The sequence below is a fragment of the Rhopilema esculentum genome, chromosome 20 (genome assembly GCF_057945365.1).
Source record: "Rhopilema esculentum isolate cy_ngs chromosome 20, ASM5794536v1, whole genome shotgun sequence".
Taxonomy (NCBI): Eukaryota; Metazoa; Cnidaria; class Scyphozoa; order Rhizostomeae; family Rhizostomatidae; genus Rhopilema; species Rhopilema esculentum.
The window spans coordinates 3,377,781-3,402,841 of NC_142834.1; the positions used below are offsets into that span (position 1 = coordinate 3,377,781).

Consider the following 25,061-nt stretch of genomic DNA (forward strand, 5'->3'; position numbering starts at 1 on the left):
TACATTGCTTTTGAAATTACTTTTATTTGCTTGTTTTATAAGATTGTATACATGTATTATTAAATGCTGAAGGGTTTATTGTTTGTATATGAATATTTATTCATATCATATCATATCATATCATATCATATCATATCATATCATATCATATCATATCATATCATATCATATCATATCATATCATATCATATCATATCATATCATATCATATCATATATATATATATATATAACGGAAAAAGAGACTGTTGATGCCAAAGGCAACCATGTTCCTTTCCAATCGCTCAGCATGACCTGCTTAAAGGCCTCCGTTTTAGGCCATCCACATCGTATATGTGAATCATCCTTTTTTACCACAGTTTATTTCCCTTCAAACTCTACAAAATAGTTTAACTGTTAACAAATTGTGAAACGGTATTTAGGGCCAATTTCTGGACAGATTTGGGTACCTCTGTTCGCTTCAAGAGCATACATGCCTGCAGCTGCCATAGTTTGGATTCTCCACGAGTCGTTGACGTGACGTTCATTGGTGAAACTGAGTCATTGACGTTACGAGCAATTCCTTTACGAAATGTTTCCCTTGGTATTTGTTATACCCCCCCCCCCCCTCCCTCAGAACTACTACACAATTGATCATGCTTCCTTTCAAGTACTGAGTTCTACCTCTTTTTGAAAATTCCCGCCAAAAGTTGACGTCAGCATGCGCATCTCATGCGCCTATTGTTTCTATTCCGTGTGAATATGGGCCTAAAAGCACATGCTTAACACCATTCAACGACAAGGCCATATTTACTCCAATTTTCCTGAATTAACAAAGTCAAGAACTTCTACAACTTGCTAAGCTTGCTTCTACAATATGATGCTAACGCAAAGGTTGATGGCAAAGTTCAATTTCTACTTGAAATTCGTGGCCTAATTTCACGAGCAATCAAGATTGGACAAAACGTAAGTCAACTAAAGTTATCAAAATGTAATTCTAACTACTGTTGTGATATTTTTGAACCTAAGAAGCAAACATTTGCTTGATTACAGGCCAGTAACGTCATGCTCCAAGTTTTATATCCAAATATTTTGGTTGGCAAAACGGTTCTCACGAGTGTCCTTTAAACGTGAATTTGGATGCGACTTGATGCTCAGTTTTTGCTAGCGTCTGAGCGATTTTTTCATTCGCAAATGGTACTAGAGTAGTTTGTTGAGATTTATAAGAATATGCTTTGTTTAGGGTTAGTTCTGAATTTTGTTGAAGCAGGGGGTATTAGTGACCCAACGAACATACACGTGTGCTAAAGTCCAGGCAGGGGTAAATAACACAAACACAAAAATATAATTATACTGTAGATTATAAATTTGCAGGTTACGTTGTTATCTGCAAAACATCTGCAGTTCCTTTACACTTGTTTTTCTTTACACTTGTATCGACTCAAATAACGGATACTTTTCTTAAGAGGAATTTATTTTAATGAAAGACGATTTATGGGCAATAGTTTGAAAACAGATGTTTTGTCTAGACGTTTTTGGAATAACAAAGCATCCAGACCAAGGATCTTACATGAAGAGTAAACATGAGCTTTTCTCAGGAGAAATTGGTGATGATCTTTACAAAAATTTATGTTGTTTTGATCTATCGAAGAGGAATCAACGGACTGTTGTTTTTCATTCGAAATAGTGAAAGTGGGTGTTTTATGGAAAATGAAATACTAGCTTTCATGTTGTAGATAGGAAATATGTCAACTATATGAAACTTTTTACTGTTACCGCGAGTTTCTCATTAAGATTGATATATCTAAATAGAGAATCGAGACGAAAGATTTATTTACTGAGAATATATATTCATTCATATATAGGATCTAAGGAAACTCAAAATAATTTTTTTTTCTTCTTCTTGAAGAAAGCAAGGAATGGAGAACCCAGCTGTATGGATTTTGCAATTTTGTCATGCACTCGTGATTGATTGACATTTATCGTTTGTTGCTTGAATCTTTGGCAATCTAAATCCCTAAGCAAAAATGCCCAACTCCCTAATGGTCTTTTTTAACACTTCCCACATCCCCTTTCTGCGGTGTAGAAAATGGAATTCGATACAAATGAGAACACCCTGTGGATAAACCAGATTTAAACGTTTTCAGTTTTATTTGTTACAATATTACCGGGGGTCTGTTAGTTACAGACGAAAGTGCTTGTTTTGCTCGTCGCTCTACCATGAACATGCGGTTTGTCGGCCATGCAGTAATAACACGCATTTAACGAACACCGTACATTAAAACTGTTACAGCTGCATCAAATAATAAATCCGCCTTCTGCTCTCTGTCTTAGTTTCATATTAACCGAAATATCTTAATTTTATCCAATTTCATCTTTCGGCTCCTATGTACAGATCATCTGGCGTAAAAACAATCTCTAACCCAAGCGAGGCGAGTTGCCAAGGAGATAATGTTGGTCTGTACCAGACTCCTAGCCGCATGGTTCGAATCTTCTAAAGACCTTGATTATGCGGGAGGGACATTGGCGAGTAAAGTTATTGAAAATAATTCACCTCACATACCGATTGTGTGGTCAGGGAAAGACTTATTTCGATGAAATAAAATTTGAGAAAAAATTTAGTGGAGCGTGAAAAGCATTTATGGAGCTTGAACTCAAGTAAAACCATGATGGGTTTTGAAGTTTCTTATTATGCACACAACACAGGATTCCTCGTTTGGTTGTCAAGATTATCGGCTGTTCAGCATTGTAATGTTCCAGCTTTTTAATTGCATCAGAGTGTTGTATTGAAATAGGAAGAAACATTTGCATCTTTAATAGAAAAGAAAACCAACTATTTGCATAAGCCTGCAATATTGCACGCCCTGCATTCTGTGCAAACATTGAGTCGAAAAAGGATTGACATTAGTTATCAACCTTGTACGCATTCCCTTTTACACGTGTGATATTCTGTTATCATTGGGAATTTTCATCTCGGCCAGGCTTGCCTCCAGTTAAGCGAAAGCAAACTTCACATAGCAGTTTTGATTTCGCTACATAAACATGCAATTTAAACCACATACTATTCTTCTAATTGCAATCCCATCATGCATTGTTATGGTTAGGTTTATATTCCACATGGACAAGTCTAGCCTGTGGTGAAAATTCAACACCCTGTGTGATATGACAAAAAGGACAAATCGCCCCTAAGTATTCATATCAAGCTAAAATTAACGGTTTAAAATTTCCTTTTAACAACAAAGCTCTAACAGGGACGGATTTACTGGGGATGTAGAGGTGCAACACCCCCCCTCTCCCGACGCCCTAATATTTTTGTGTTTTTCGGTAAATTCTGCTTTGATTCGCTAAAAGTATCTTTTGGTAGTCAGTAGTTTCAAATATTGTGGAAAAGTTGCTTCATCATTGAATTTCAAAATGGGCGTTTCCTTTAGTTTCCAGTCACCTGAAGTGTGTGGCACAAAATCCAATCATTACCTAGCATATTAACTCCTCCCCAGATTCTTGTTGCTTAAATCCGTCCCTGGCTCTGAATGTCATCAATTTCGAATAGCTGAATTTGAACCTTCAACAATGCACCTCTGGTTCATCAGGGAACAACTATGCCAGGAAGATGACACCATTTAATGGTCTATTGGGTTCATATAAGTTTTTGATATTTTCTTTGAAGTCAATGTAAGCGGCTCTTGTTGATGGGATTGTAGCCACTGACAATGAATTTCATGTATTCTGTCTAGATATTATAAATCTTTGAGGGTCTTCTGTATTGACGCACACAACAGGTCGCGACTTTCGGTTGGTTTGTAGTTGGGATGAAGAACTTATGCAAAACATGAGACAAAATCAGCAGACTTGTTTGTCCAACGGTTGCTACTTAAAGTAGCCTACTTTGGATCAACCACAGTGACGTAACGAAGTTTAGGGCACCTTAGTTCGATATTTAAAGGCCCCTAGTTGAAACAGGCTTCAAGATTCTTTTCATATTCATGTTTTTTTTTCTCTTTATTTTAAAAAAACTTTTAAAGCTCTTCTACTGAAGCAATTAACTCAACCCTCTCTTTATAACGAGAAGAATCGGTATTTTTTACTTTGTGCTACTGTGTTGATGGGACTTTTTTGCAATCCCTCAATATAGGCAGGGCCTTTTTTAACATTTTGCTAGGGGGGAAGGCAATTGCCCCTGCAGTCCCAATGACTTTCTTTGTTTTGAAAATAGGCTATTGTCCTTCTCCTAAAATAAACAAAGGTTGCCCCCGCAGCTTATTTCCCTTGGAATAGGCTATGAATATTGGCCCCGTATCAGATTTTTTCCCCAGGGGCACAGATACCTAAGTTACGACTTTGATCAACTATCGATACTTTAATGCAACCAAAGCTTTTGAACTGTACTGATTTTGAAGTTTACTTCAACTTGGTGGTTAGACTTTTTGATTTTTGGTTTACGTGAAGCAAACTGCGTTTGTGGCTACACAGAATACACTAATGTCGCACATTGTTCCCAGTAGTCTTTTAATTACTATGAATAAGGGCAAACTGCCACTAATGCCTGTAGTTGGCATATGCCTGTAGTTCAGGGCTCAAATCCATATAGTTGTTGAGCATGGTTCATCTTTCGTTCACAATAATTAAAGAACAAATGAGATTGTTTAAGAACTGAACAAGAATGCATTATAAATTAAAGCATGCCTGCTGGATGATTCTCTTATCTTAAATAACCAATACGAATACCTAAGTTCAATTCAGTTCGACATATTCTGTAGTTTTAATCTATACGCAAGTCTTCCACCGCCTATGTATAAGCAAGCCGTCCCTGGCGTATTTGATGTATTTTAAACGAAGTTTCTTTGAAGATGGGTCCTTATAAAAGACGAAACTCTAAATAACTCATTGAATAAGAGCCTATACTGAAAAAATAGATTTTTGTCTTTGAGTATCTGCCGTTGGCAAGGGGAACCGAGAAAGGAAGAACGTGCTTTATGGCTGCGGCTAAAAAAGCGTCTCAGGTGACAGATTGTCATATACAAGTTCTCATTTTAAAGTTTTTAGCAACAGTTCAGTGCATTACAAGCGAGAGTATCTATGATAATGTTAACGATGACTTTAATCACACCTGACTGGTATCAAGTAGAGAACAATTCGGCGGAAAACTGTTAGCCAGTGATACAAACGCTTTGCAATACCTGAACGAAGATCTGACTGGCCGATTCGGTTTGGATTAGCAATACTTAACCGAATTTTACCGCAGCCGGGTCATGGTGAGAGGAAATGAAGGCAGGTGAACACTTGAAGAATGTGAGGATTTAAGTATGATCCTTGATTAAGTTTTGTGCTTGCACAACATTTAGCATTCCATCTTTATCTAATAGTAAATATACTATAATTGTATACAAATAACATGACGATTTTAATGCTACAGTCGCTACTGGCACGATAAAGTGATTTCGACTAGCTCTTTCTACTCTGTGAACAAAGCAGGCATTATAGGACCATCCGCAAAGGTATGCACAAAGAAAAACCTATCGCAGTGTTCTGTCTTTTTCTTTTATGAGAAATGGTCCAGCTTTAACCAGAATACTGCTCCTATACTAAAGCTATCATTCCCTATATCACAGCTGTATGTTCTAGAATGGGCGAGTGGAATTTGGAGATTGAGTAGAATTTAAACTCCGCCTCCCCCGAATATTTGATTGATATAATGCCTGGTAGGACGACAAGGTATACAGAGCTTGTCGTGTTCGGTGGACTTTTTAATCTTGATTATTAAATTAAAGGTAGAACAACTTTAAATTATCTTTAACCACGGACTTCGGGATAGGTTTAAATATGTGGAGGGGCAAAGGGAAAACTTAACACATATAACAGAATATTTCGAAAAAGCACTATCGGTTTGCCAAAAGGTCTGGAGGCCATGCCCCCGGTCCCCCTTCGTCAGAGGCCCTTTATTAATTTCTCTATCAAAATGTAACGAAAAAACCACGTTATCCCTTAATAAATTCAGAAGGAGAAAGTTGGACTGAGACTATACAGAGGTAGGATGTACTCTTATAAGAAAGACGTTTGAATTTCGAAGCCAATTAATCTGCAATAACCCCCCTCCCATTGCTGTGATACATATAAACGAATATAACATCAATTTAGCTAATATATTGAGCATTCTTCCAAATTAAAGTGACATCTTCTTCAAAATCAGAGCCTTAGGTTACATTGCAGCCGGAAACCGAGATATAGAAAGCACATTTAGCAGGGTACCAGCAGAATGCAGATTTAACAAGTGGTAGTCTCACTCAAAGCTTTTCATCTACCATGCAAAATTAAATTCAAAAATGCTAAAAATTATTCTGAAAGGATATGTTTTCGTACTCACAAAGCTCGGTAATATCTCATAGAATGGTACCTGCAATGGTATGCGATGGAAACTCAACAGTATGGCAATAACCTGAAGTCTTTTGGCTTTTCTGCCTTTGCTTGCCGTAGAGCATACATCGTCTGGTTTAATAAAGATTTCATCCAATATCACATTATTCTATGCAAAATCAGAAGCCTTGTTTTTGGAGGGAGGGGGAGGGTAGATTGAGGGGTTTGCTTTGAGGCAAGTTTAAAATATTGAGGCAAAGCAAAAACCCGATCCTTATAAGCGAGGAAGTTGAGCTCAATACTCATTAGGTCTATATAATAACACATACATTGCCCAATTATTTTAAACTTAGGCAACAAGCTGAACATACGATTAATAATGATTTTACTGTTGGTTAATCGCTACATTATCACGTACTACTGTTGCCAGGGTAATTTTGGTGACCTCGTTTTCGTAGCAGCATCTTTCGCACGGTTTTCCTGAAGTCCCTCGACATGTACGTGTAAATCAACGGATTCATGACACTGTTGAAATACGTCACTGTGCCTAAAACCTTCATGGTGAACACGGATATGCCTGATTCATCAACTATTGCATCAATATACGCTACGATTAGGAATGGTACCCAACAAGACAGCAGGGCTCCTAAAACAATCCCGAGAGCCTTTGCGGCCTTGATGTTCCTTTCCCTGCGAGGCGGTGACCTCTTATTGTTGTCAATACCTGATTGCTCTCCGTAGCTATTTTCAACTTCATGTTTCGTGCTAGCAATCTGTCTCGCGTGCCTTTTTGCCACATTCAAAAGTCTGGTATAGAGGACGATGTTCATTACAATTGTCAAGGATATCCCCGAATACACAATGATTTGATACTCCTGGCTAAAAAACTTTGTATAAACGCAATAGCCAATCAAGTAAGGTCCCATTGGTGTCTTTAAATTGTCCGACTTCCAGCCAATCATAGCTGGTAAAGAAAATACCAAAGTCATAGTCCATGCTCCAGCTAATATTTTGTAAGTTGTTGAGGGTGACATTACTTCATGGTATCGAAAAGGCGCTGTTACGGCTGCGTATCGATCGTAACTTATAATCCCGAGAGTGTATACCGATAGAACAGAGGTGAACACGGATAAACCGAAGTTTATTTGGCAAAGCGTTGTCCCTTGGTTTATTGTGATTTTCTCTGCCAAACTAAGTTGTATCACCCATAGAGGAACTCCAATAACGACTACGAAAAAGTCTGCAATCGCGAGATTGATGACGAATATATTCGCGGGCACATTCCGTATGCTTCGATTATACAAAACGCCAAGAATAACTATAAGGTTAGTGGCAATGCCAATCACTGAAATGACCGGCAGTAGAACATTGAAAACCATTCGCTCCGTATTGCTCAGCAAAGGCAGGATCGTCGTGTTGTTGGCCATTGCATCGAGTGAGTTGCAAGGCGATGTCTAAAGTGCTTCAACCCTAGGAAAGGAATACAGTGTTATAATGCGCTTGTAATTGTACCTCAAGGTTCTCGCTTTATTTAAACAGTATGGCCCGGAACATCTGTTCGGAAGCCTATTGTTAAGATAATTATACTTTTACTGTGACCTAAAGAGCACCCTAACTCAACTAATTCAGAATCCTAATGACAAAAGTTGATTTATTTAATTGAACTTTTTACGAAATTCGCACATAAGGAAAAACTCAAATTATCACTACAAAAATACAGGCTGGATGCATTAAGAATGAATGTAAGAATATGGCAGATTTAAATAATTAATGGATCAATGAAAGGGATTTGACGATTTGGTCTGTAATGAATTGCAATTACAACTCGGTGCCATGCACGTGTACATCACGATCACTAGATTTGATTGGTGAGCTTTTGATTGCACATCAGGTTATTGCCCACCGCTAGAGTTCATCATAACGCCATATACCTTTGAGAAAATAATTTGGAATTGGCAGCTTTCATATGGAAGAAAGAACTCGTGTGACTAAGATCGGATGCAACAGTGCGTCTAGCCTTATATTTCTCCATTTTGCATAGTTCACCTGCTACGTTAATCAGCCACGCCCCTCACACCCGACACACCTTCTTTGTCGTGCTACCCCTACTGCCACAACCACACGAGTGAACACGTTCTGATTAAATTCAGACAAGAACAATTCCATTATCAGGAAACAAATAGAAGGCATCTCAATGCATAGACATAGGAACTAGGGGGCACAGGGGCATATGCCCCCACTTTTAAGACACAGTGGTAAAGTACCTACTTCCAGCTTACAGGGGTGCCCCTATTTTAACTACATGTGCCCCCTTTTTGAAATTCTTCCTACGTTTAAAAGCAATTACATATTGCTGGTAAGGTTTTCTTCAGTGGTTGTAAACACGCTGTATAAGCTTTCGAGGCATTGACAGAGAAACATGCGTGATGTTTGTTACAATGTATGAGGACAACATCAAAACATATCTAAGCGCTTCTATACATTCAATCAGACATTTGTTAGCAAATGGTCAAGTGGCTTGCTAATCAAGTTATCGAAAACCGAGTTAGAGTCTCCGAAAGCCAATGCATGTTTATCTGCACAGCTGCTAAAAATCAGACTCCCATAGTCGCGTAATTCCAAATTTAGGCTGATTGTTTTGTTTCCTTGTAAACATGAACGTGTGTGTTGAATATGTGGTGTATTTTGCAACTTTTGAAGGGCAGAGAAGTTTCAAAATGGACTTATCAAACCCTAACCAAACAAGATGAAATGTGTTAATAACACTTTTGCTGTCCAAAGTCTAAATGTTTATTAAATGGATGGTAGTCATGATAATGAAGATTGGTTTATTCCAAAGTTGCTTTCAGTAAATGCCATATTTAACATGCACATCAATGTAAGACCGAAATGTTAAGCTTAGGAAGAAAGTTTATTCTTCTTTAACAGTTAGAAGAAAGTCTTTAGAAGAGATGCCGATGTTAAACTAGATTGATGTTCCTCTGATTACTTGATGCTCGTTAAAAGTTTCTGAAAAATTTGGGACAGACAAGTCTCAACGTAAACAATGATTTTCTCAGAGAAATGCTTTTGCATACATAACAGAAGGAACGTAACTTCTGTATCCACGACAAAGGGAAAGACGTCTCTTTTATAGCTATCATTTCAACTTTACACATGCCATTCACCAGCGTTCTGCATAATTCCATGCTCTGATCTTTTTAATATCATTAAAGGTCTTCGATCGATATGCGTTAATTTAATTAACTGAACAAATTAACCTTTTTTAATATGAAAGATTATTATTATTATTATGATTATTTGGTTTGCGTAAATTAGTGTGGAAGTCGCAGTATGTTGAAACGTGTCTTGTTTCTCCTAAAGTTTTATCTTATGCAAAGAAGGCCTAAACAACGATAAAAAAGGCTTTAGAATTACTCTACTTTACTTTATGTCTATTAATCGAACAAAGTCTTAGTGAAATTGAGAATAATGTTGTCAATAAGCAAGGAAGCTGTTGTTCACACAAGCAAAAGTACACGGGAAATGTTTAAAATGTGCGAAAGAGAAAAGCCCCTTCCTCTAAGCTTTCAATGGCCACATCTTGATAAAAATTTTAAAAGACCCAACATCAAAGACTGAAACCGCTGTTTTATAGGGAAAAGAAAGGCCATGCATGTTTTTGAAATTTCTACTTTGTATCAAAATTTTCAACATCGACGATAACAGACAATAGAGCATTGACCAGATTAAAAACTTTATGAAATTCATAAAAGGGAAGGTAATGCTTTTGACCTTGTCCGAAATTGCATAGAATTAGGCCACCCACGCATGTCTAAGCTAGTTCCATCGTTGGTTTCAAAGGATCATGGGTACAGAATTGATTGTACAAAAGACAGCTTATACGAGACTAAAATTGTGGGATCAATTTCATGATTTTAAAATTCAACCAATGCTCCTGGAAAACAAAGTAAATAATACATGGTTATTAAGCTAAATTTAAGCCTTAGGGATTGTGGCATTGGCTATTGTTAAGAAATACTTGACAATGAATGGAATTTTTCTCTTCAAGATTAAGAAAATGCGCCTCGTCTCGGCTTTTAGGGAGTTTACCTCAAAATAGATATGATACGGGCATACATTGACTGTGAAACCTCATCAGAGTTCAATGTAATGACGTCACACATATTTTTTAAGATTTTTTCAATTCTGACTCTAGAAATGATAGTGCATGATGAAACAGGTCTAAATGTGCGAAGTCAGTTGACAATTGGCTAAGATATTGCCTAATAAGCACATGCTCTTTCCAATCAAACTTCTGTAATTTCGTCTTGGTTCGTAACTTTATGAACCAGGCCATAATAACAATAAACCGTTGGCAAACTTGAAATCTTTCATTGGCCATAACTTACCCAGTGTTGAACAAATTAGACTGACTTTGCATCTTTAAGGGTTTTTATGCTGTTATTTCAGATAACGTGGTCAAAATTGAGGAATTCTTAAAAAGAGCTTGGATGATGTCACAGTTCGGTACTTTACTGCAATATTGTCAAGCACGATTGTGTCCAAGTTGTCCAAGTTTGCAATAGTTAGAAATAATTTCTGCTTATGGTGTCGCTCGAAAGCTGTATCGGCCTGACTCTAGCAGCAAATTCTGCTCAGGCTATGACATAACAATAAATTATTTGACCTTGAACTAATAATGAAACATAATTTCGCAGTGATGTAATAAAGCAGTTTTCTAAAGTTAGAATTCAAGAAAGAAGTATTTGAAAAAAGGATTAACAAAGGGTTAAATGGCGAGGGGCAAATCACTCTATCAAATCATACGATATTTTCACCAAAACAGGAGGATTTCAAGATATTTTTAGATAAAATAGTAGAGTATCCACCACGGGCGAACAAGAATATTATAGAGTTATTTGCACCTCGGTATAAGGCTCTAATTAGTTGTTATATGAAAAGCTTTAAAAAAGCACAATTCATGACAATAACCCACTTGATTTATCCGTTTCAATGGGGGTACTTAATAATAGCATTGATTTTTGTGGTGGCCTATATCAGCTTGCTTCCCAACTCGCAGAAACGTTTTTGATATGAGAACAGTCACCTTTCAAAAAAAAGTCTAAAAGAAAAACGCGAATTGCTTACAAGGATCGGCGATTTGTATTATTTGTTTGTATATAAAGATCACAAGATGCGAAAAAAGGTCCTTTTTGGAAAATTCAAAAATTATTTCAATTCAAATCTACCGCCGTGTATTTTCATTAACTGCCTGGAAAAAATAGGTCCTATTTTTAGGTAGCGCAGACCAAGCCTTGAAGGATTAAAAGTTGCTGTTTACGTATCTTCTCCTAGTGAAAGAGGGGGGAAATTGGGGAGAGTGGTACTTTTAACAAAAAACACCGATTAACAAAAAAGGACAGGGATAGCATAAAGGTTTATATGACGCTACCAATAAACCAGCTAAATATATGCAAAGGAAAGTGTGAAATATGAGCTTAATATCACTGGAGTCCAACTCTTTATTAACTAATTGCTATTTTTGGGCGTGTGAATATTAAAAGATCTTCTTTAAAGCAGACCAAAGTTACAGTCTCCTCTCCTGCCCATCTACCTTTTCATAGCCTTGCATCACTTTTCAACTTATCACACAATAAGCCACTCACGGCATAATACAATCCTTTAGGAGCTGATGCCAATGAAGAAGTTGCAGGTAGTTCATATTTCTTGTAGAGATATCTTGCAAAATGCTCAAAAGAGAAACATTTCAAATCAAGCATTTCAAGTTGAACATGTGGTAGAGATTTGAGTATTCCATTCTCACATGTTCGATAGTAGTCAACAATAGCCAACAGAATACATATGATGAAACTCTACGCACCGTTAGAAGGATTTATCATGTTATCTTTCCTTTGCATAAAGCTACAGGAACATATAAGAAGCATTACCGTAAAGAGGTGGCATAAAGCTCTGCAGACCTTGTTTGTCATTGTAAGACCAACAGATTTCAAGGCATTGTTTTGAAATGATCAGAAGCTTGTCGTCTTGAAGGCATGTTGTTCAAGTGTTGGTGGCGAAGATCGTGTGGTCTAAATGTCAGTTGTCATGGTGACAACCTCTGTGTTGGATGTTCTGCAAAATTCTTCTTCGAGCTACTTTCGATTCAGCATAACTACAACGGACTTACCAAAAGGCCTTTAACTTAAATATCACCATTTTCATCGGCGAGCTTATAACAGGTTATTAAAGGGAAAGATATAAACCAATCTTAAACTTTCAAACTGTTGCCCACTTTAGAATTCTTGCCACGATTTAAGGGAGACCAGAATCTACTTATACCCTAAGTCAATAACACAATGAGTAACGCAGACTGTCATTGGTAGACATAAAACCGACCAGAACTTAATCTCAATGAAACAAATTTCCAGCCTCTTTGTTGTCGCCACTGATCTCATTCTGTGCTCTGCTAAACCCGGGTCTCAAATATCTTTTTCGATATTCCTTAATGTGATTTAATGCTTGTCTTAGAAATTCATATTGACATTTGCTTCGTTTAAAGATTTTTGGCACGTATCTTCTCTGCACATGGAATGGTGAAACTGAGCGACTATATAAGAAATGCAGGTTGTCATGATAAAAGAAAGTCGAAAAGTAGAGGTGCCATTTCAAACATTATCAAGCTCTTATTAAAATTTGTCCCAGTCCATGGCTATATGAACCGTCGGACTCTATGAGAACTGTGCCACGGAACGAAGAGTATTTGGGAAGAAGGGGTGAATATTTCTTGTAAAAACAGTTATCGATTTGTTCGAAAACTAGTCAGTTCTAATTACAATTGGTTTGGCTAATAATATATAGATAACCAGAATTCAACTTCTGGCAGCCTTTCTACTTACCACAAAGTCAACGCAAAAGTGTAAGCTCCGCTTTTTCAAATCATACCAAGGCCTGCTCGACATATTGCACTTGTAGAATAATGTTGGATGCGGTACCACGAAGTCCTTAGAAGTGACAATCAAATTTGTAGGGCTCAGGGAGAAATAAGACCTCGTTTAGTGTTTCTCAAGTGGGTGTCACATCCTAAGATCTCTATTATTAAAATTTCTATTATTAAGATCTCTATTGAAACACTACTGCTATTCTTGCGCTTCGGTCTTAAGGCTCTTGAACCAAGAGAAAGCACAGGTGATCTCTGCTTTCACCCGGATATTATTAATCGTATTAGTTTTTCAGTAAAACAAATTTTACTGACATGGAAGAAAGAATCGTAGTAATATCATCTAGAAATAAAGTTAATCAAACGATTTTCCTTCTCTACAATCATTCATATCCGTGTGTGACGAAAAAATTCCATTTGATTGATCATTTCAAGTGCCGCGTTTTTGGTCCCAGCGCTTCCCAAAAGCTGCACTTTGAATGAGGAGATAGTACAGTCCGTATTACTGTTAGTTAAAGACATGACCCAGTAAATGCAAAGATGCTCGCATAAATCTGACGGTGACAACAAAGCTTTGGATGTAGAAAAGCTGGTGTATGAGGTTTTTGTTTTATCAGTAAGATCATCAACAGAGGAATTCTTTAAATAAATGACACACCAAATGTGAGGTCTGTATTGGGCTTCTTTATGTATTGCGGCCTATGCTTTGTTTCCTGTAAAAACCTCAAATAATTTAATCAAATTCAGCGACGCTGAACACAACGGGAGGAGGACACCGAAAAAAATCTCCTTGCCCCCAACGTATGAAGCCTCTTTATGACTTCCTGAAAAGCACAAAACGAGACTGCATAAGAATTACAGTTGCAGGTGCCTGGATCGCAGCCCTAGCCTTACATGTCATCAAATTCTCCAAAACGCAGCACTTGTTACTAGAGCTGTACTGCTGTAAAATTTACTGAACATAAAATGCACCTATATATCATTTCATCTTGTATTTTTAATTTCAATACTTGGTACATTTCGGTGGTCATTTTACTGGCAATCAAAATAGAAAAAAAAAACAAATTTTAAGCTATTGTTAAACTACAATATTATATTGATATGATATGATATGATATGATATGATATGATATGATATGATATGATATGATATGATATGATATGATATGATATGATATGATATGATATGATATGATATGATATGATATGATATGATATGATATGATATGATATGATATGATATGATATGATATGATATGATTTGATATGATATGATATGATATGATATGATATGATATGATATATGATATGATATGATATGATATATGATATGTGATATGTGATATATGATATATGATATATGATATATGATATATGATATATGATATATGATATATGATATATTATGTTATATTATATAACATCTTATTATATCATATTATATTATTTTATATCATACTGTATTATTTTATATCATATTATATCGTATTATATTACATTATTTATTCTATTTGGTAAATTAAAACATTATTGCGTATTATATTGTGTTTCATATTAATATTTTGCTTTATTCTTGCTAAAAATAGTAATGTCGGAAAAGGTCCACAGAACATGAACCCATTGTTGCAATAAATATTTTTGTAGTTTGTGTTTTTTGTGAATACAAATCGCATCTTATACTTTAAACCTAAAACTAACATCGTAATCAATAACGCTGAAAAGGCGAGAAGACACTGTTAATCAAAAAAGGAATTAATTGACAGGTTGGAAGGCTATATCCAAAAAGGCTAGTTTCTGCCGATTGAAAACCGTGCAGATTTTTGCTAACAAGAAAGGCTGGGTTTCTTGGCAGCCTAGAAGAAATCACAGTACACATTTCTAGGATGAAGCAATTTCGACAACCACGTTTCGGAATTCGTTTTACCACCTACAACCATACAGCTTAGTTAACTTATCCAAGGAAGGGACCGAATTGAATAATTATTTTGCTGTTGATATTTAGCTTTTCACTTCTCTATTCTAACTTGTTATCAAAAGCATTAATGGTGCTAACCCATAATACCAACAGTTGCTAAAAACACCTTCTAAGCCCTTCGTTTATATTTTCATTTCGAAGGTTTTATCAGGAAAACGTATACAAACCATATAAATCAAAGTGGAGAAAGGGATGGCTAGAATTCCATAGATGGCCTGTCAAAATTTAAAGCCTGACTTACTTGGATAGAATTGTGGCATTTACTTATAGCATTCAGTTGTGCATTCGCAGGAAAAACAGTCGCAGGGGGATCAGTGTTTTTGAGCAGGAAAATAGTTAAGATTTTGCCATAAATGTTTTGCCATCCTAAAAAGCGCATCAATTAGGCCAAAATAGTGTGAACGTTTAGGATTCCCGGTAACAGGGTTTGCATTATCATCTGATCCAGAATAGCATCCAATCCTCCGAAGGGAACCTTTATCTCCTTGCAGTAGACCCTTTCTTTCCTTGCAGTAGACACTATAGACTATTAGGAGTTCTTATATAGTGCTAGAGCTATACAGTACACACAGTGTTTAACTGCACAGTGTTTGATATGCAAAACGCTTCTCTACATTTTGCTATTGCCTGTTTGCCTTTTCTAGCCATCTTGACTCATGCTATGGCAAACAATTTTCCTAACAGCAGAATCAAGTGCAGTTAAGTTTCCATAGAATAAAAAACTGACTCTTATTAAGTTAGGAATACCTAAATATCAACGTACAAAAGAGTGAAGTCATAAATCTACATGAACTCTTATTGGTCAATATGGTATGTATAATTTAAGTCTCTCAACCAATCAAGATTTGGAATCTTTTGTTGCTAGAGAATATAAAATAGTTTTCACGCGTTTAATTTTGCGCTAAAAGGCAGTTTTTTTTCAACAAGCATGGTTTAAAAACAACAGACAAATACTTTTCCCCCTTAATTTAAAAGCAACTCCGCAAACTGGCAGCTCATACAAAAAGCTTCAACCGTTAGGACCGGTAGTTGGTTGTGTCAACTGAGTCCTGCCTTAGTCACGTGCCCTGCTCGGGTCACCTTGAGGTGTATTCCCCCAAATACTGTCCCACTTCTTTATTAGAATAGTTTTTTTTCTAATTTTGTCATTAATTACATAAATGCACTTGAGATCAACATACTGGGCTTTATTTGTCCTTAAGGTGGGCTTTAAGGATTCCCTAGATATATCCATGATGCAAAAAGAGTATAAAATGAGTATCAAAATATTTTAAAAACACTTTTAAAAAAATACATAAACATTATAAAAGTTATGAAAACTTATTATGGAGATGATGATGATAAAGTTTTTAGATTCACCTGAAACAATAGTCAGCATGAGACTTTTTCCAATATCCTGAGTCAATGTTTGAATAATGATAAAACCCCAGCTTTCTGAAATTAAGGTCATAATTTCTTCATATAAACACATTTGCTTGATTTCCTCGCAGCTATCAAGCAATCATTTGCGAGAACAAGAAAACAGCCATTTCTATTCATGATATTTCATAGCCACCATATTTGCGTCATGGCCTGCGAAGACAACCCACGCGGCTCAGTATTCAATTTTTCATATCCAAAAATAAGCCATGCCTTCCGTTTCTTGTTAATATTAATTTTCGGTGGGAACATTTTCAAGTGAATGCTTTAATTTAATAACCAACCGCTATTTAAATAACGCAAAAATCGTCCCAGACAATTAAGTCTAATTAATTATCTGTTTTTTTGAATCGAGTAAAAAAAATATTACGCTTTGCCAGTCATTCCACATAGATAAATGAGTTCAATAATCTTTATTAATTTTATAAAAGTCGTCTCAATCAATAAGTATGTTGTTTTGCTTGAATTAACTTTATCACTAAAAAATCACACAAAGACTCCGTCCCGCTTTCAGAACCCTATTTTTAGCCGTACAGTCATGTTTCCCTATCAAATTATAAAATTTGTGGTAAATACAAGCCTTTTTAACAGAGCTTTGTACTTCAAACCTTTGGGATAAAACAAATTCTGTAGCATGTTAGAGGTCCCCATACAACAAAGTTTGTGCATCAAGTTTTATGATTCTCTACGATTCACAAGCAGATATTAGGCATTCCCTGGCAGCAATATTGAGACTGGCTTTTGAAGACATTCAGAATTTCGAGTCCGTTTCGTTTTCTAGCAGCTGATATATTTGAAATGATAATCTCGTTTTGGCTTTGAGAGTCTTTTGTCACTGTGAAGTCCGTGGAATCAAATATAAGAGATAATGTACATTTGAGTTTAAGGCAAGTTAGAGGCAAGTGCGATTTGCTTTGATTGCTAAAAAAGATTCTTAATTTACATTAAAAATAAGTCTCATCCCCTACTAAAGTGATTTTAAAGCAACAACTTCCGAGCAAAAACCGCTTCAATGGGCGACGCAAAATCGTACGCGGTTTCTTTTGTATCAGTGGTCAAACCTTTAGCTAGCAACCGTTGAGCATCAGTGGCAGTAGCATGAAAGTAAATAAATTTAAGGGAAGAGACTTCACATGGATAGTTGGTGAGTTAAATTGTGAATGGTGGTTCCGTGAAGCAGCAATGCTGCATTCTACTTTCAACACTTAGTCTTCTTCGGCGATTTTTTTAATGAAGCTCAACTTCGAAAGTACAGGAAAGTAAATACACAGAAGGTCCTCTTGAATTTTCTTCTCTAACTTCAGGCTAACTTTCAAAAGTAATCTTCACTTGCAACATAAACATTGGCACATCGAACTCTACTGACTCTCGCTTTATATCTAATCGCACTAACGTCGGATAATTCTCAACGCTCGTTCCAAGCCCCTTGCAATAAACATTCCACACTTCCTCACAAATGCACCAGCCGATAACAGTGTTTATGAGATTTTGAGTTTGACAGTTTTTAAATATGGTATTGCAGTAGGGGATTTGGATAGAAAAGGAAATCGGAGTGCAGTGCTAATATTGCCTGAGAAACGGCTAACGCATTCTGAAAGTGCAACTCAACTTCAATCACAAGACGGCATCTTCATACTAGAATGCACTTTATTTACTCATTACGAAATTTCATTTAACCGCTGAGAGATGCACGGAATTTCATATCAGTTTGTAGGCCGGACGCTGTGGAAACTTCCTTACCACCTTTAAACATTAATCATAATACTGTGAAAACATCTTTAAATGCAGCTGCATATTTGATGTTGGTTAGGAAGTTATTCTGAATCGCAGGCGATTTTCAAAGAAGATATAATTCGCTTGTTTACAGGGAAGTGTGCTTTGACGAGAAAGGCAAGCAAAAGTAAAAGGAAATTTGAACTAAGACATCACCAATAACCTGACGCATAGTGTTTTTAAATTCATTGTGGGCTTGGCATCTGCATTGTTGCTGATTATAAAAGGCCAGCCATTTTGTACTAATTATTAAGAGGAGTGGGGGCGATTAGAGTGGGCAGGGGGGATTTTGAGGGCTATTTCCTCAACAGCTTCTCAACAGTTTTTTTTGAACTGTCATCTTTGAGTGAATCGTAGTAACTGCAATTACCTGCAATAACTTACGATAAATTTGCCACTATGCCATCTAAGTGACACCACCCGCTATGTCATCTAGGTGAATCTAAAGAACGTGTACAGAAAAAAGTTTCTTAGTTCGTTATTCCAAGTTCCTTTAACCTTATACAATCTCTACACTGATGATCAGGAAAATGCAGGTGAAAATATCGGAGCACATCATTTTGGGAAGGCATGAGGGAAGGGTAGTTGTATGATAACGAGGAGGATGTAAGAGATCATTATTAGTAGTAGTTTGCAAATATGATAGAAGCTGATTTATGACCACGTGAAAGGCACATGGTTACCTGACATGCGGAAGGTATTTTTAAAAGATTACACCATGAATCGCGTAATTTGAAAGTGTTAGTGTCCGAGTGACTTGCTGGGCTTGATAGAAAATGCTGATAGGGCTAGCAATATTGAAAATTGTGAGAGACAAACTAACGAGAAAGCAAGGAAGCTTGTTATTCTAAACCAACGCACTATAATAAAGCTGACTCGGTGATGGGTAAACCTAAAAACATTTTATAGGGGCTAGCTGAACTGCGTATGCGAGTGAACCATCTTATAAGCAATTCATTATATGGAATTAAACGGAGAACAGATAAAGACAGGGAGAGGGAGAGTCATACTGCTCCGATAGCAACTTTCAGCCATAAAACTTAGAAAGACAGTGTTACGCTAAAGGCTAGTCGTAAACTGCAATTCGAAATGCTCATGCAAATCAAGAACGGATTAAACTGTAAAAATCAGGGTCGGCTATATTGACTTATCCGGCTGGTCTAATTATAAGAGCAATCGAGTGTATTGAAGTGGTAGCAGTAATACTGGTGTTGATCGTAAAAGCACAGCAATATGAAGCTACAAGATAGCAAAACGTCAACCTTAACGAACTCAAACCAAACGACAATCAAATACTCCTGTTAACACTTTTAAAAGGAGCAGCTCAACAGCGCAAATTCATCCCTTAATACCACCTTTGAGCAGTGACAAGCAGAACGCAAATGAATAGAAACAATCGTAGTTGATAGCATGGTTTCTGTTCAAGTAAAGACTTCATATATTGTCAGATTAAGCGTTATAAAGTAGATTGTATTGTGTTGTTTGCTACCTAGTTTCCGAAGGTAGTTTTGGAAAGATATGCTCAGCGAACAGTGTCCTCGTTCTTCCTCTCGATGCAAGATGGTATCTCAGGGTTTTCCTTGACATGCTAGCAAAACTTATCAAGACCAAGTTGATTGTTAACTTGCAAGCTCTATATAATGATTATTTAGCAAACCTCTATTTATTTAGCAAAACTTCTGATAGGAAATAGATGTAGATTTTTAGCGTTCATGTGTTTGCAAATTATGCATTTTGCATATTCTAATTATAAAGCGATACTCTATAGCTTTGTTACAGTCAAAAACATTGTCCATTTACGAAGTACTTTTAAATCGTGAAATGTTAATAGAGATTTTTGCATTTAGTTAAAGCAATCAAACACTTTAGATAGTTCAGAAATTGAAAAAATTATCTCAGTCTTCATAAAGTGAATTCATATCTTACATAATTCAATACTATTACCTGCTTATGACAGTTATGAGTGACAGTGTACGCAAGATGCTTCTCGCAACCGGAAGAATAACTCTGAAGATAAATCATGCGATAATCACGTGATCGCGCCATCAACCAATGAAATCATTGCTATCCTTTCATTCACTGACGAGATAATCTTAGCATTTGGCACATTTAAACAAAACTGCGAATTTTGGATTCGGAAAGTATTACTACAAGTCCTGCTTGCCAGTATTTTCTGGCGGAAGTCTAGTTTCGCTTAAAACTAAACTCGTTTGTTAAATTAATAGCATGTGTAGGATTTCGGCGCTCTTTTCCTTCCGACTATGGGTGTTCTCGCCTTAGGGCTGATCATTTAGGTTATGTTTAGACGCAAGAGCTCGATAGAAAGCTTTTATTCTGTTCGGCTTTCTTTCAAAACGTACGCAAATAATTTTGAAAGATTTCTTGCCAAAACATTCTAGCGAATGATAACAAAATTCGCAGTGGTTATATCGTAAATGTATTCTTATTCGTTCTCTTACTCTCTGATCATGTTGTTATAATACTTTAAATGTTCTTTGCATTGATATGATATGCCACTGAAAATTTTGTGATCTATAGCAAATGCGAACAAGATATGCTAGGAATATGTTCCACAAAATCGAAGTTGTTTATAACATACTTTCCGCCTTTATAACTTTAACTATGATATCTTGTTGATGACAGTCTCAAACTTACATAACTGCAAACTCTATCAATCCTCATTCTAAACCAATCTGTCGAATTTTTCGTCACCGTCTGTGATATGTTAGGGATAGAAGAAGCCAGCGCACAATCGGCTTATAATTGCCTAGAAATAATTTAATTCATTCTGCGTTTTATACCACGTTTTAGAATTGGCTGATACTTGCGAAAGTCTATACTAATGATAAGCGCTTGCTGAAACTGAACTGCATGCTCTAAAATACAGAGCTGGTAACTAGAAATCTGGGTGTGAGTAAAGTTGCGTGATTAAATGCCGCAGTTATATTCAATGAAGGCAACATTGTATGGCTGATAAGAAAAAGGGCATGTCGCTGCATTGCATTGTAATCGTTAGCATTGCAGCAGGACAAAGGCTTCCCGTTTGCATTATCGTTTTGCATCAAGTTATCTGTGAAGGTTGACCTCGCTGTTGGGTGATTGCCTTGGCAATAAAGATGCTGGATATTGTGGTATTTTAAACTTTTAAATCCGAATCAGTTGAGAAAAGCTATGATTGTGGATATGAATACGCCTCGCCAGTATCGTCGTTAATTATCCCCGTATCCATATTTCAAGAGAATCAAAAACTCTTCAGATCCCTATGCCTGTATCTCCAGATAACAGTAACATACCATGTCTATGATAAGTCCCCTAAAATCAAGACATAGTCTGTATTCATAGCATATAAAGTCGACTGTTGTTGACTATTATCGAATCGCAGATAATGCAGCTTGCTTTATAGTATTGCATCGGGTCGCTAAAATTGTATAAGTCACCTTTCATTATACAATTTACTCATAAACAAATCATGGCACTCACAAGTTCACTGCAGTTTTATCCACTACATCTAGCTGTTTTAGATCAACACGACAAAGCACGGCGTTTTGCCGGTTGAACTTTGCTGTGCTGCCTTTTCGCGCAGAGTGCGTTAAACGCAACAAGGTTTCAGTCAATAGTGCAGATAGATATTAAAGTTAGAACTTACCTAGGGTCGATTATGATAACGTGACAGACTTCTCTCAAATGCTGTTTATTTACGACGATCTTGTCCGGCGAAACAGCGGCATGCTCTCTGAAAAGATGCAACTTTGTATCAAGGAAATTTGATTAACGATCCACGAGATAGATGGGGCATATCGTGTAGGCTTGATACGCCCTTGGCGCAGAAAACATGAGTTCCAATTAATCGTGTTTATCGTTTATCTGTTCACGTAATTAATTACAGAACTTTCAAAGGCTGGTAAAACAACGAAGATGTACTAGTTGCACCTGAAAACACTGGGCCCGGCTACTGTTTCACTCGTTCCTAAGAATTCACTACAGATCACCTCTTGACGCTTCATTGCACCATTGCTTGAGAATGAACAATTGAATCGCATTGTAAAAGAGACACAGAAATCGCTGCACTGTTACTGTTCAATCATAATTTCAGGGGGTATCAACTAAATCTCGATATAGCTGAACAAAAAGGCTTAATTAACCATACTTTTTGAAATACGGTTTTAGATCTGACATAAAGGCGAAACCACACATGGGTTTATAAGAAGGATATTTCTAGTACCGAGATTTTTCTGCTTTCACAAAAGAGAAACTCCCCTGAAATGACGATCGCATTATTATAATACTACGAATGCAGTTATGATTAAAGATATAATTTCCAATAGAGGCATCCATTTTATAGACATATAAAGGCTTTCTTCAATATAAATATTCTAGAGGATTGACACCCCCTCATTTGTTTTATATGAAATAATTGGATTTATATAAAGCTTAGCTGAAATACAATACTAAACGAGAGTTTAAGAGCAGGGGCCTCATCAGAATCATGCATGCAACAAAACCAATGAGGTCGATGCTAAAATATCGATAATTTATTTTGCTATGCAGTAGCTGCCAAAAGTCATTGAATAATGGAACAGATGTACTAAGAGTCCGGACGTTCTGTTGACAATTCATAGAAGTTTAAGTGCAAAAGGTTTTGCCGAGAAACAACTCTAGATTTTAGGTATTTTACCGATGAGTTCGTATCACACCCACGACTGCCCCATGCATCAACCCTGCCATAAAAGAGCTCTATCGTATATTTATCATTGCTATTTTCATTATCATTAATGAATTTTTATACAGGAATTTTATATGGCCATATTAATTTACACTAGAAAAGCTAGCCACGTGTTGAGCATTGTCAGGAAAAACCTAGCCACGTATTCACCTTTTTCAACAAGTATATATATTTAAAGTAATTATTATAAAAATAGAATTATAAAAACACAACATAACATCCCGGTATGTAGTTTTACATGCTTGGTTTGATGAACAGGCCACTGTTTTCATATCTGAGTGGTCCTTTTTCGCACGCAAGACCATTATCACAATAGTACATTGAATCAGGCGCATTTCCCTAGATCATATGCAACTCTATAATGCAAATTATTATCAACTGGCTATTTTGCTTATACGTTACCAACAAGATGTTTTATTTGCAGTTTTGCGCTTGGCAACTACTGGTAAAAATGACGTATTTTGATTTCGCCAAAGCAAATTGTTCTGACATTATTGGCAATTTCAATAAGAACGAAAACAAGATCAGTACTCTTTAAGATTTGGCCTTGCATAATCATCGAGCTTCATCTTTTAAGCCTTAAATTTCTTGATCAAACCCCAATATTATTAGAAGGGTCATTTCAAATAATTGATCACAAAGCTGTTAGCTCCAAGGCTGGTTAGATAATCTGATACAAACTTAATGGTACAAACGTTAACCACAATTCTTGTTGTCTAAAGTTCTTCTCTTACAACAAATTGTTGTAGGATTTTTCGTGTATTTATCTCTCGAAATTCTATTGTGAAGAAAATAACGCTATCATCAAGAATTTTATTGCTATCATTAGGCTACTTTGGAATTTTTTAGCGTCAGTTCACATCACATGGATATATAAGTGACATTTCGTAAAATATCAACGCTAGATATGTCTAGAGTGTCACAAGAGACAAGTAATGTGACTGATATTATGATGCGATATATTTTGGTACTTTTGCAAAGGAGCTAGCTTTACTCTTGATGGCTCAACATTTGAAATGAAAGAATGAAAGTTTGTCAAGGAAACTTGGGTGAGGGAGGCTTGAGCCCCCGAGCCCCTCAACAGCTGCTGCTTCGTTTTTTGGATCTTCTTTCAATTCTAAAATCTAGCAAAATGGATTTGATATACAGTGTGGGATGTGCATTTCAATTTGTTCCCACTTTTAAAGAAATCATGCCTGTTTGTTTAACACAGAAAATTGTTCTTGTTTCTTTTCATCGCTTCGCGCTAGGGTCTCAACTCGAGCCAGTATATATGTAGATGCACTAGCTGGCTTTATAAACAAATATAGGGAACCAACAAAACAAACATTGCGTTTTTCCTACATCTCTTTACAAGGGATCATGGTCATTAGCACTATTGAGCCAATTTTCCCTTAAAAGATGATTTCACTGCTATCGTCATATCATGTGCTCTTAAATTATAGTTAAATTTATTTACCGTAATTTTTTTGAGATTATTACAATCTTCCCTAGATAATCTTACAATCAATTCTAATCTTGAATCGATGTTTTGCGATTTCTTAACATTTCTAGCTATTGGATAACAAACGATCATTTGCTTTTCATCATGATAAAACCAAAGAGTGATACGATAAAAAGATTTCAAGCAGTTCACAAGACATAGCTAAAGTACTTATAAATATCTATATTCCTACAAATTTTGATTAGATAAGAGAAAATACAACATGTTTGTTGTCGTTCATCTGTGTTCTCCTAGCTCTAGAAAATTAATCATTTTTGAAACCATCCTCTCTCCAAGTCAGCTGATAACTAATGGTATTCTATGCCTTCTGATTACAGGACTGTTCATTCAAGTTTGCCAAACAGGCACATATGTATTAAAAATCAAACACAAACTGAAGGTAAGTAAAAAGAATTTTCTTTTACGAGCTGAATCTGCGG

At 36.3% G+C, this 25,061-nt stretch overlaps 1 protein-coding gene and 1 long non-coding RNA gene across 6 annotated transcripts in view; one reads left to right on the forward strand and one right to left on the reverse strand.

The window, feature by feature from the left end:
* The first annotated feature begins 140 nt into the window (after positions 1-140).
* Positions 141-25,061, forward strand: part of LOC135686987 (uncharacterized) — a 37,506-nt gene continuing 12,585 nt past the window's right edge. The window contains exons 1-2 of one of the 3 annotated variants that reach the window (XR_016145150.1): positions 141-944; positions 24,960-25,021. This is a non-coding gene — a long non-coding RNA (uncharacterized LOC135686987). Of the gene's footprint in view, positions 945-23,240; positions 25,022-25,061 lie in introns of those variants that run through there. The other 2 variants (XR_016145151.1, XR_010516134.2) reach the window with 2 other exon arrangements.
* The window catches only part of LOC135686985 (5-hydroxytryptamine receptor 4), a 32,507-nt gene continuing 12,720 nt past the window's right edge, over positions 5,275-25,061 (reverse strand). Inside the window, exons 2-4 of one of the 3 annotated variants that reach the window (XM_065203403.2) lie at positions 22,062-22,148; positions 16,583-16,795; positions 5,275-7,799 (exon numbers count right to left, since the gene is read on the reverse strand). In XM_065203403.2, coding sequence (XP_065059475.1) covers positions 6,740-7,756 — 1,017 coding nt within the window. In that variant the 5' untranslated portion in view covers positions 7,757-7,799; positions 16,583-16,795; positions 22,062-22,148 and the 3' untranslated portion in view covers positions 5,275-6,739. The remainder of the gene's footprint in view (positions 7,800-16,582; positions 16,796-22,061; positions 22,149-25,061) is intronic. The other 2 variants (XM_065203402.2, XM_065203405.2) reach the window with 2 other exon arrangements.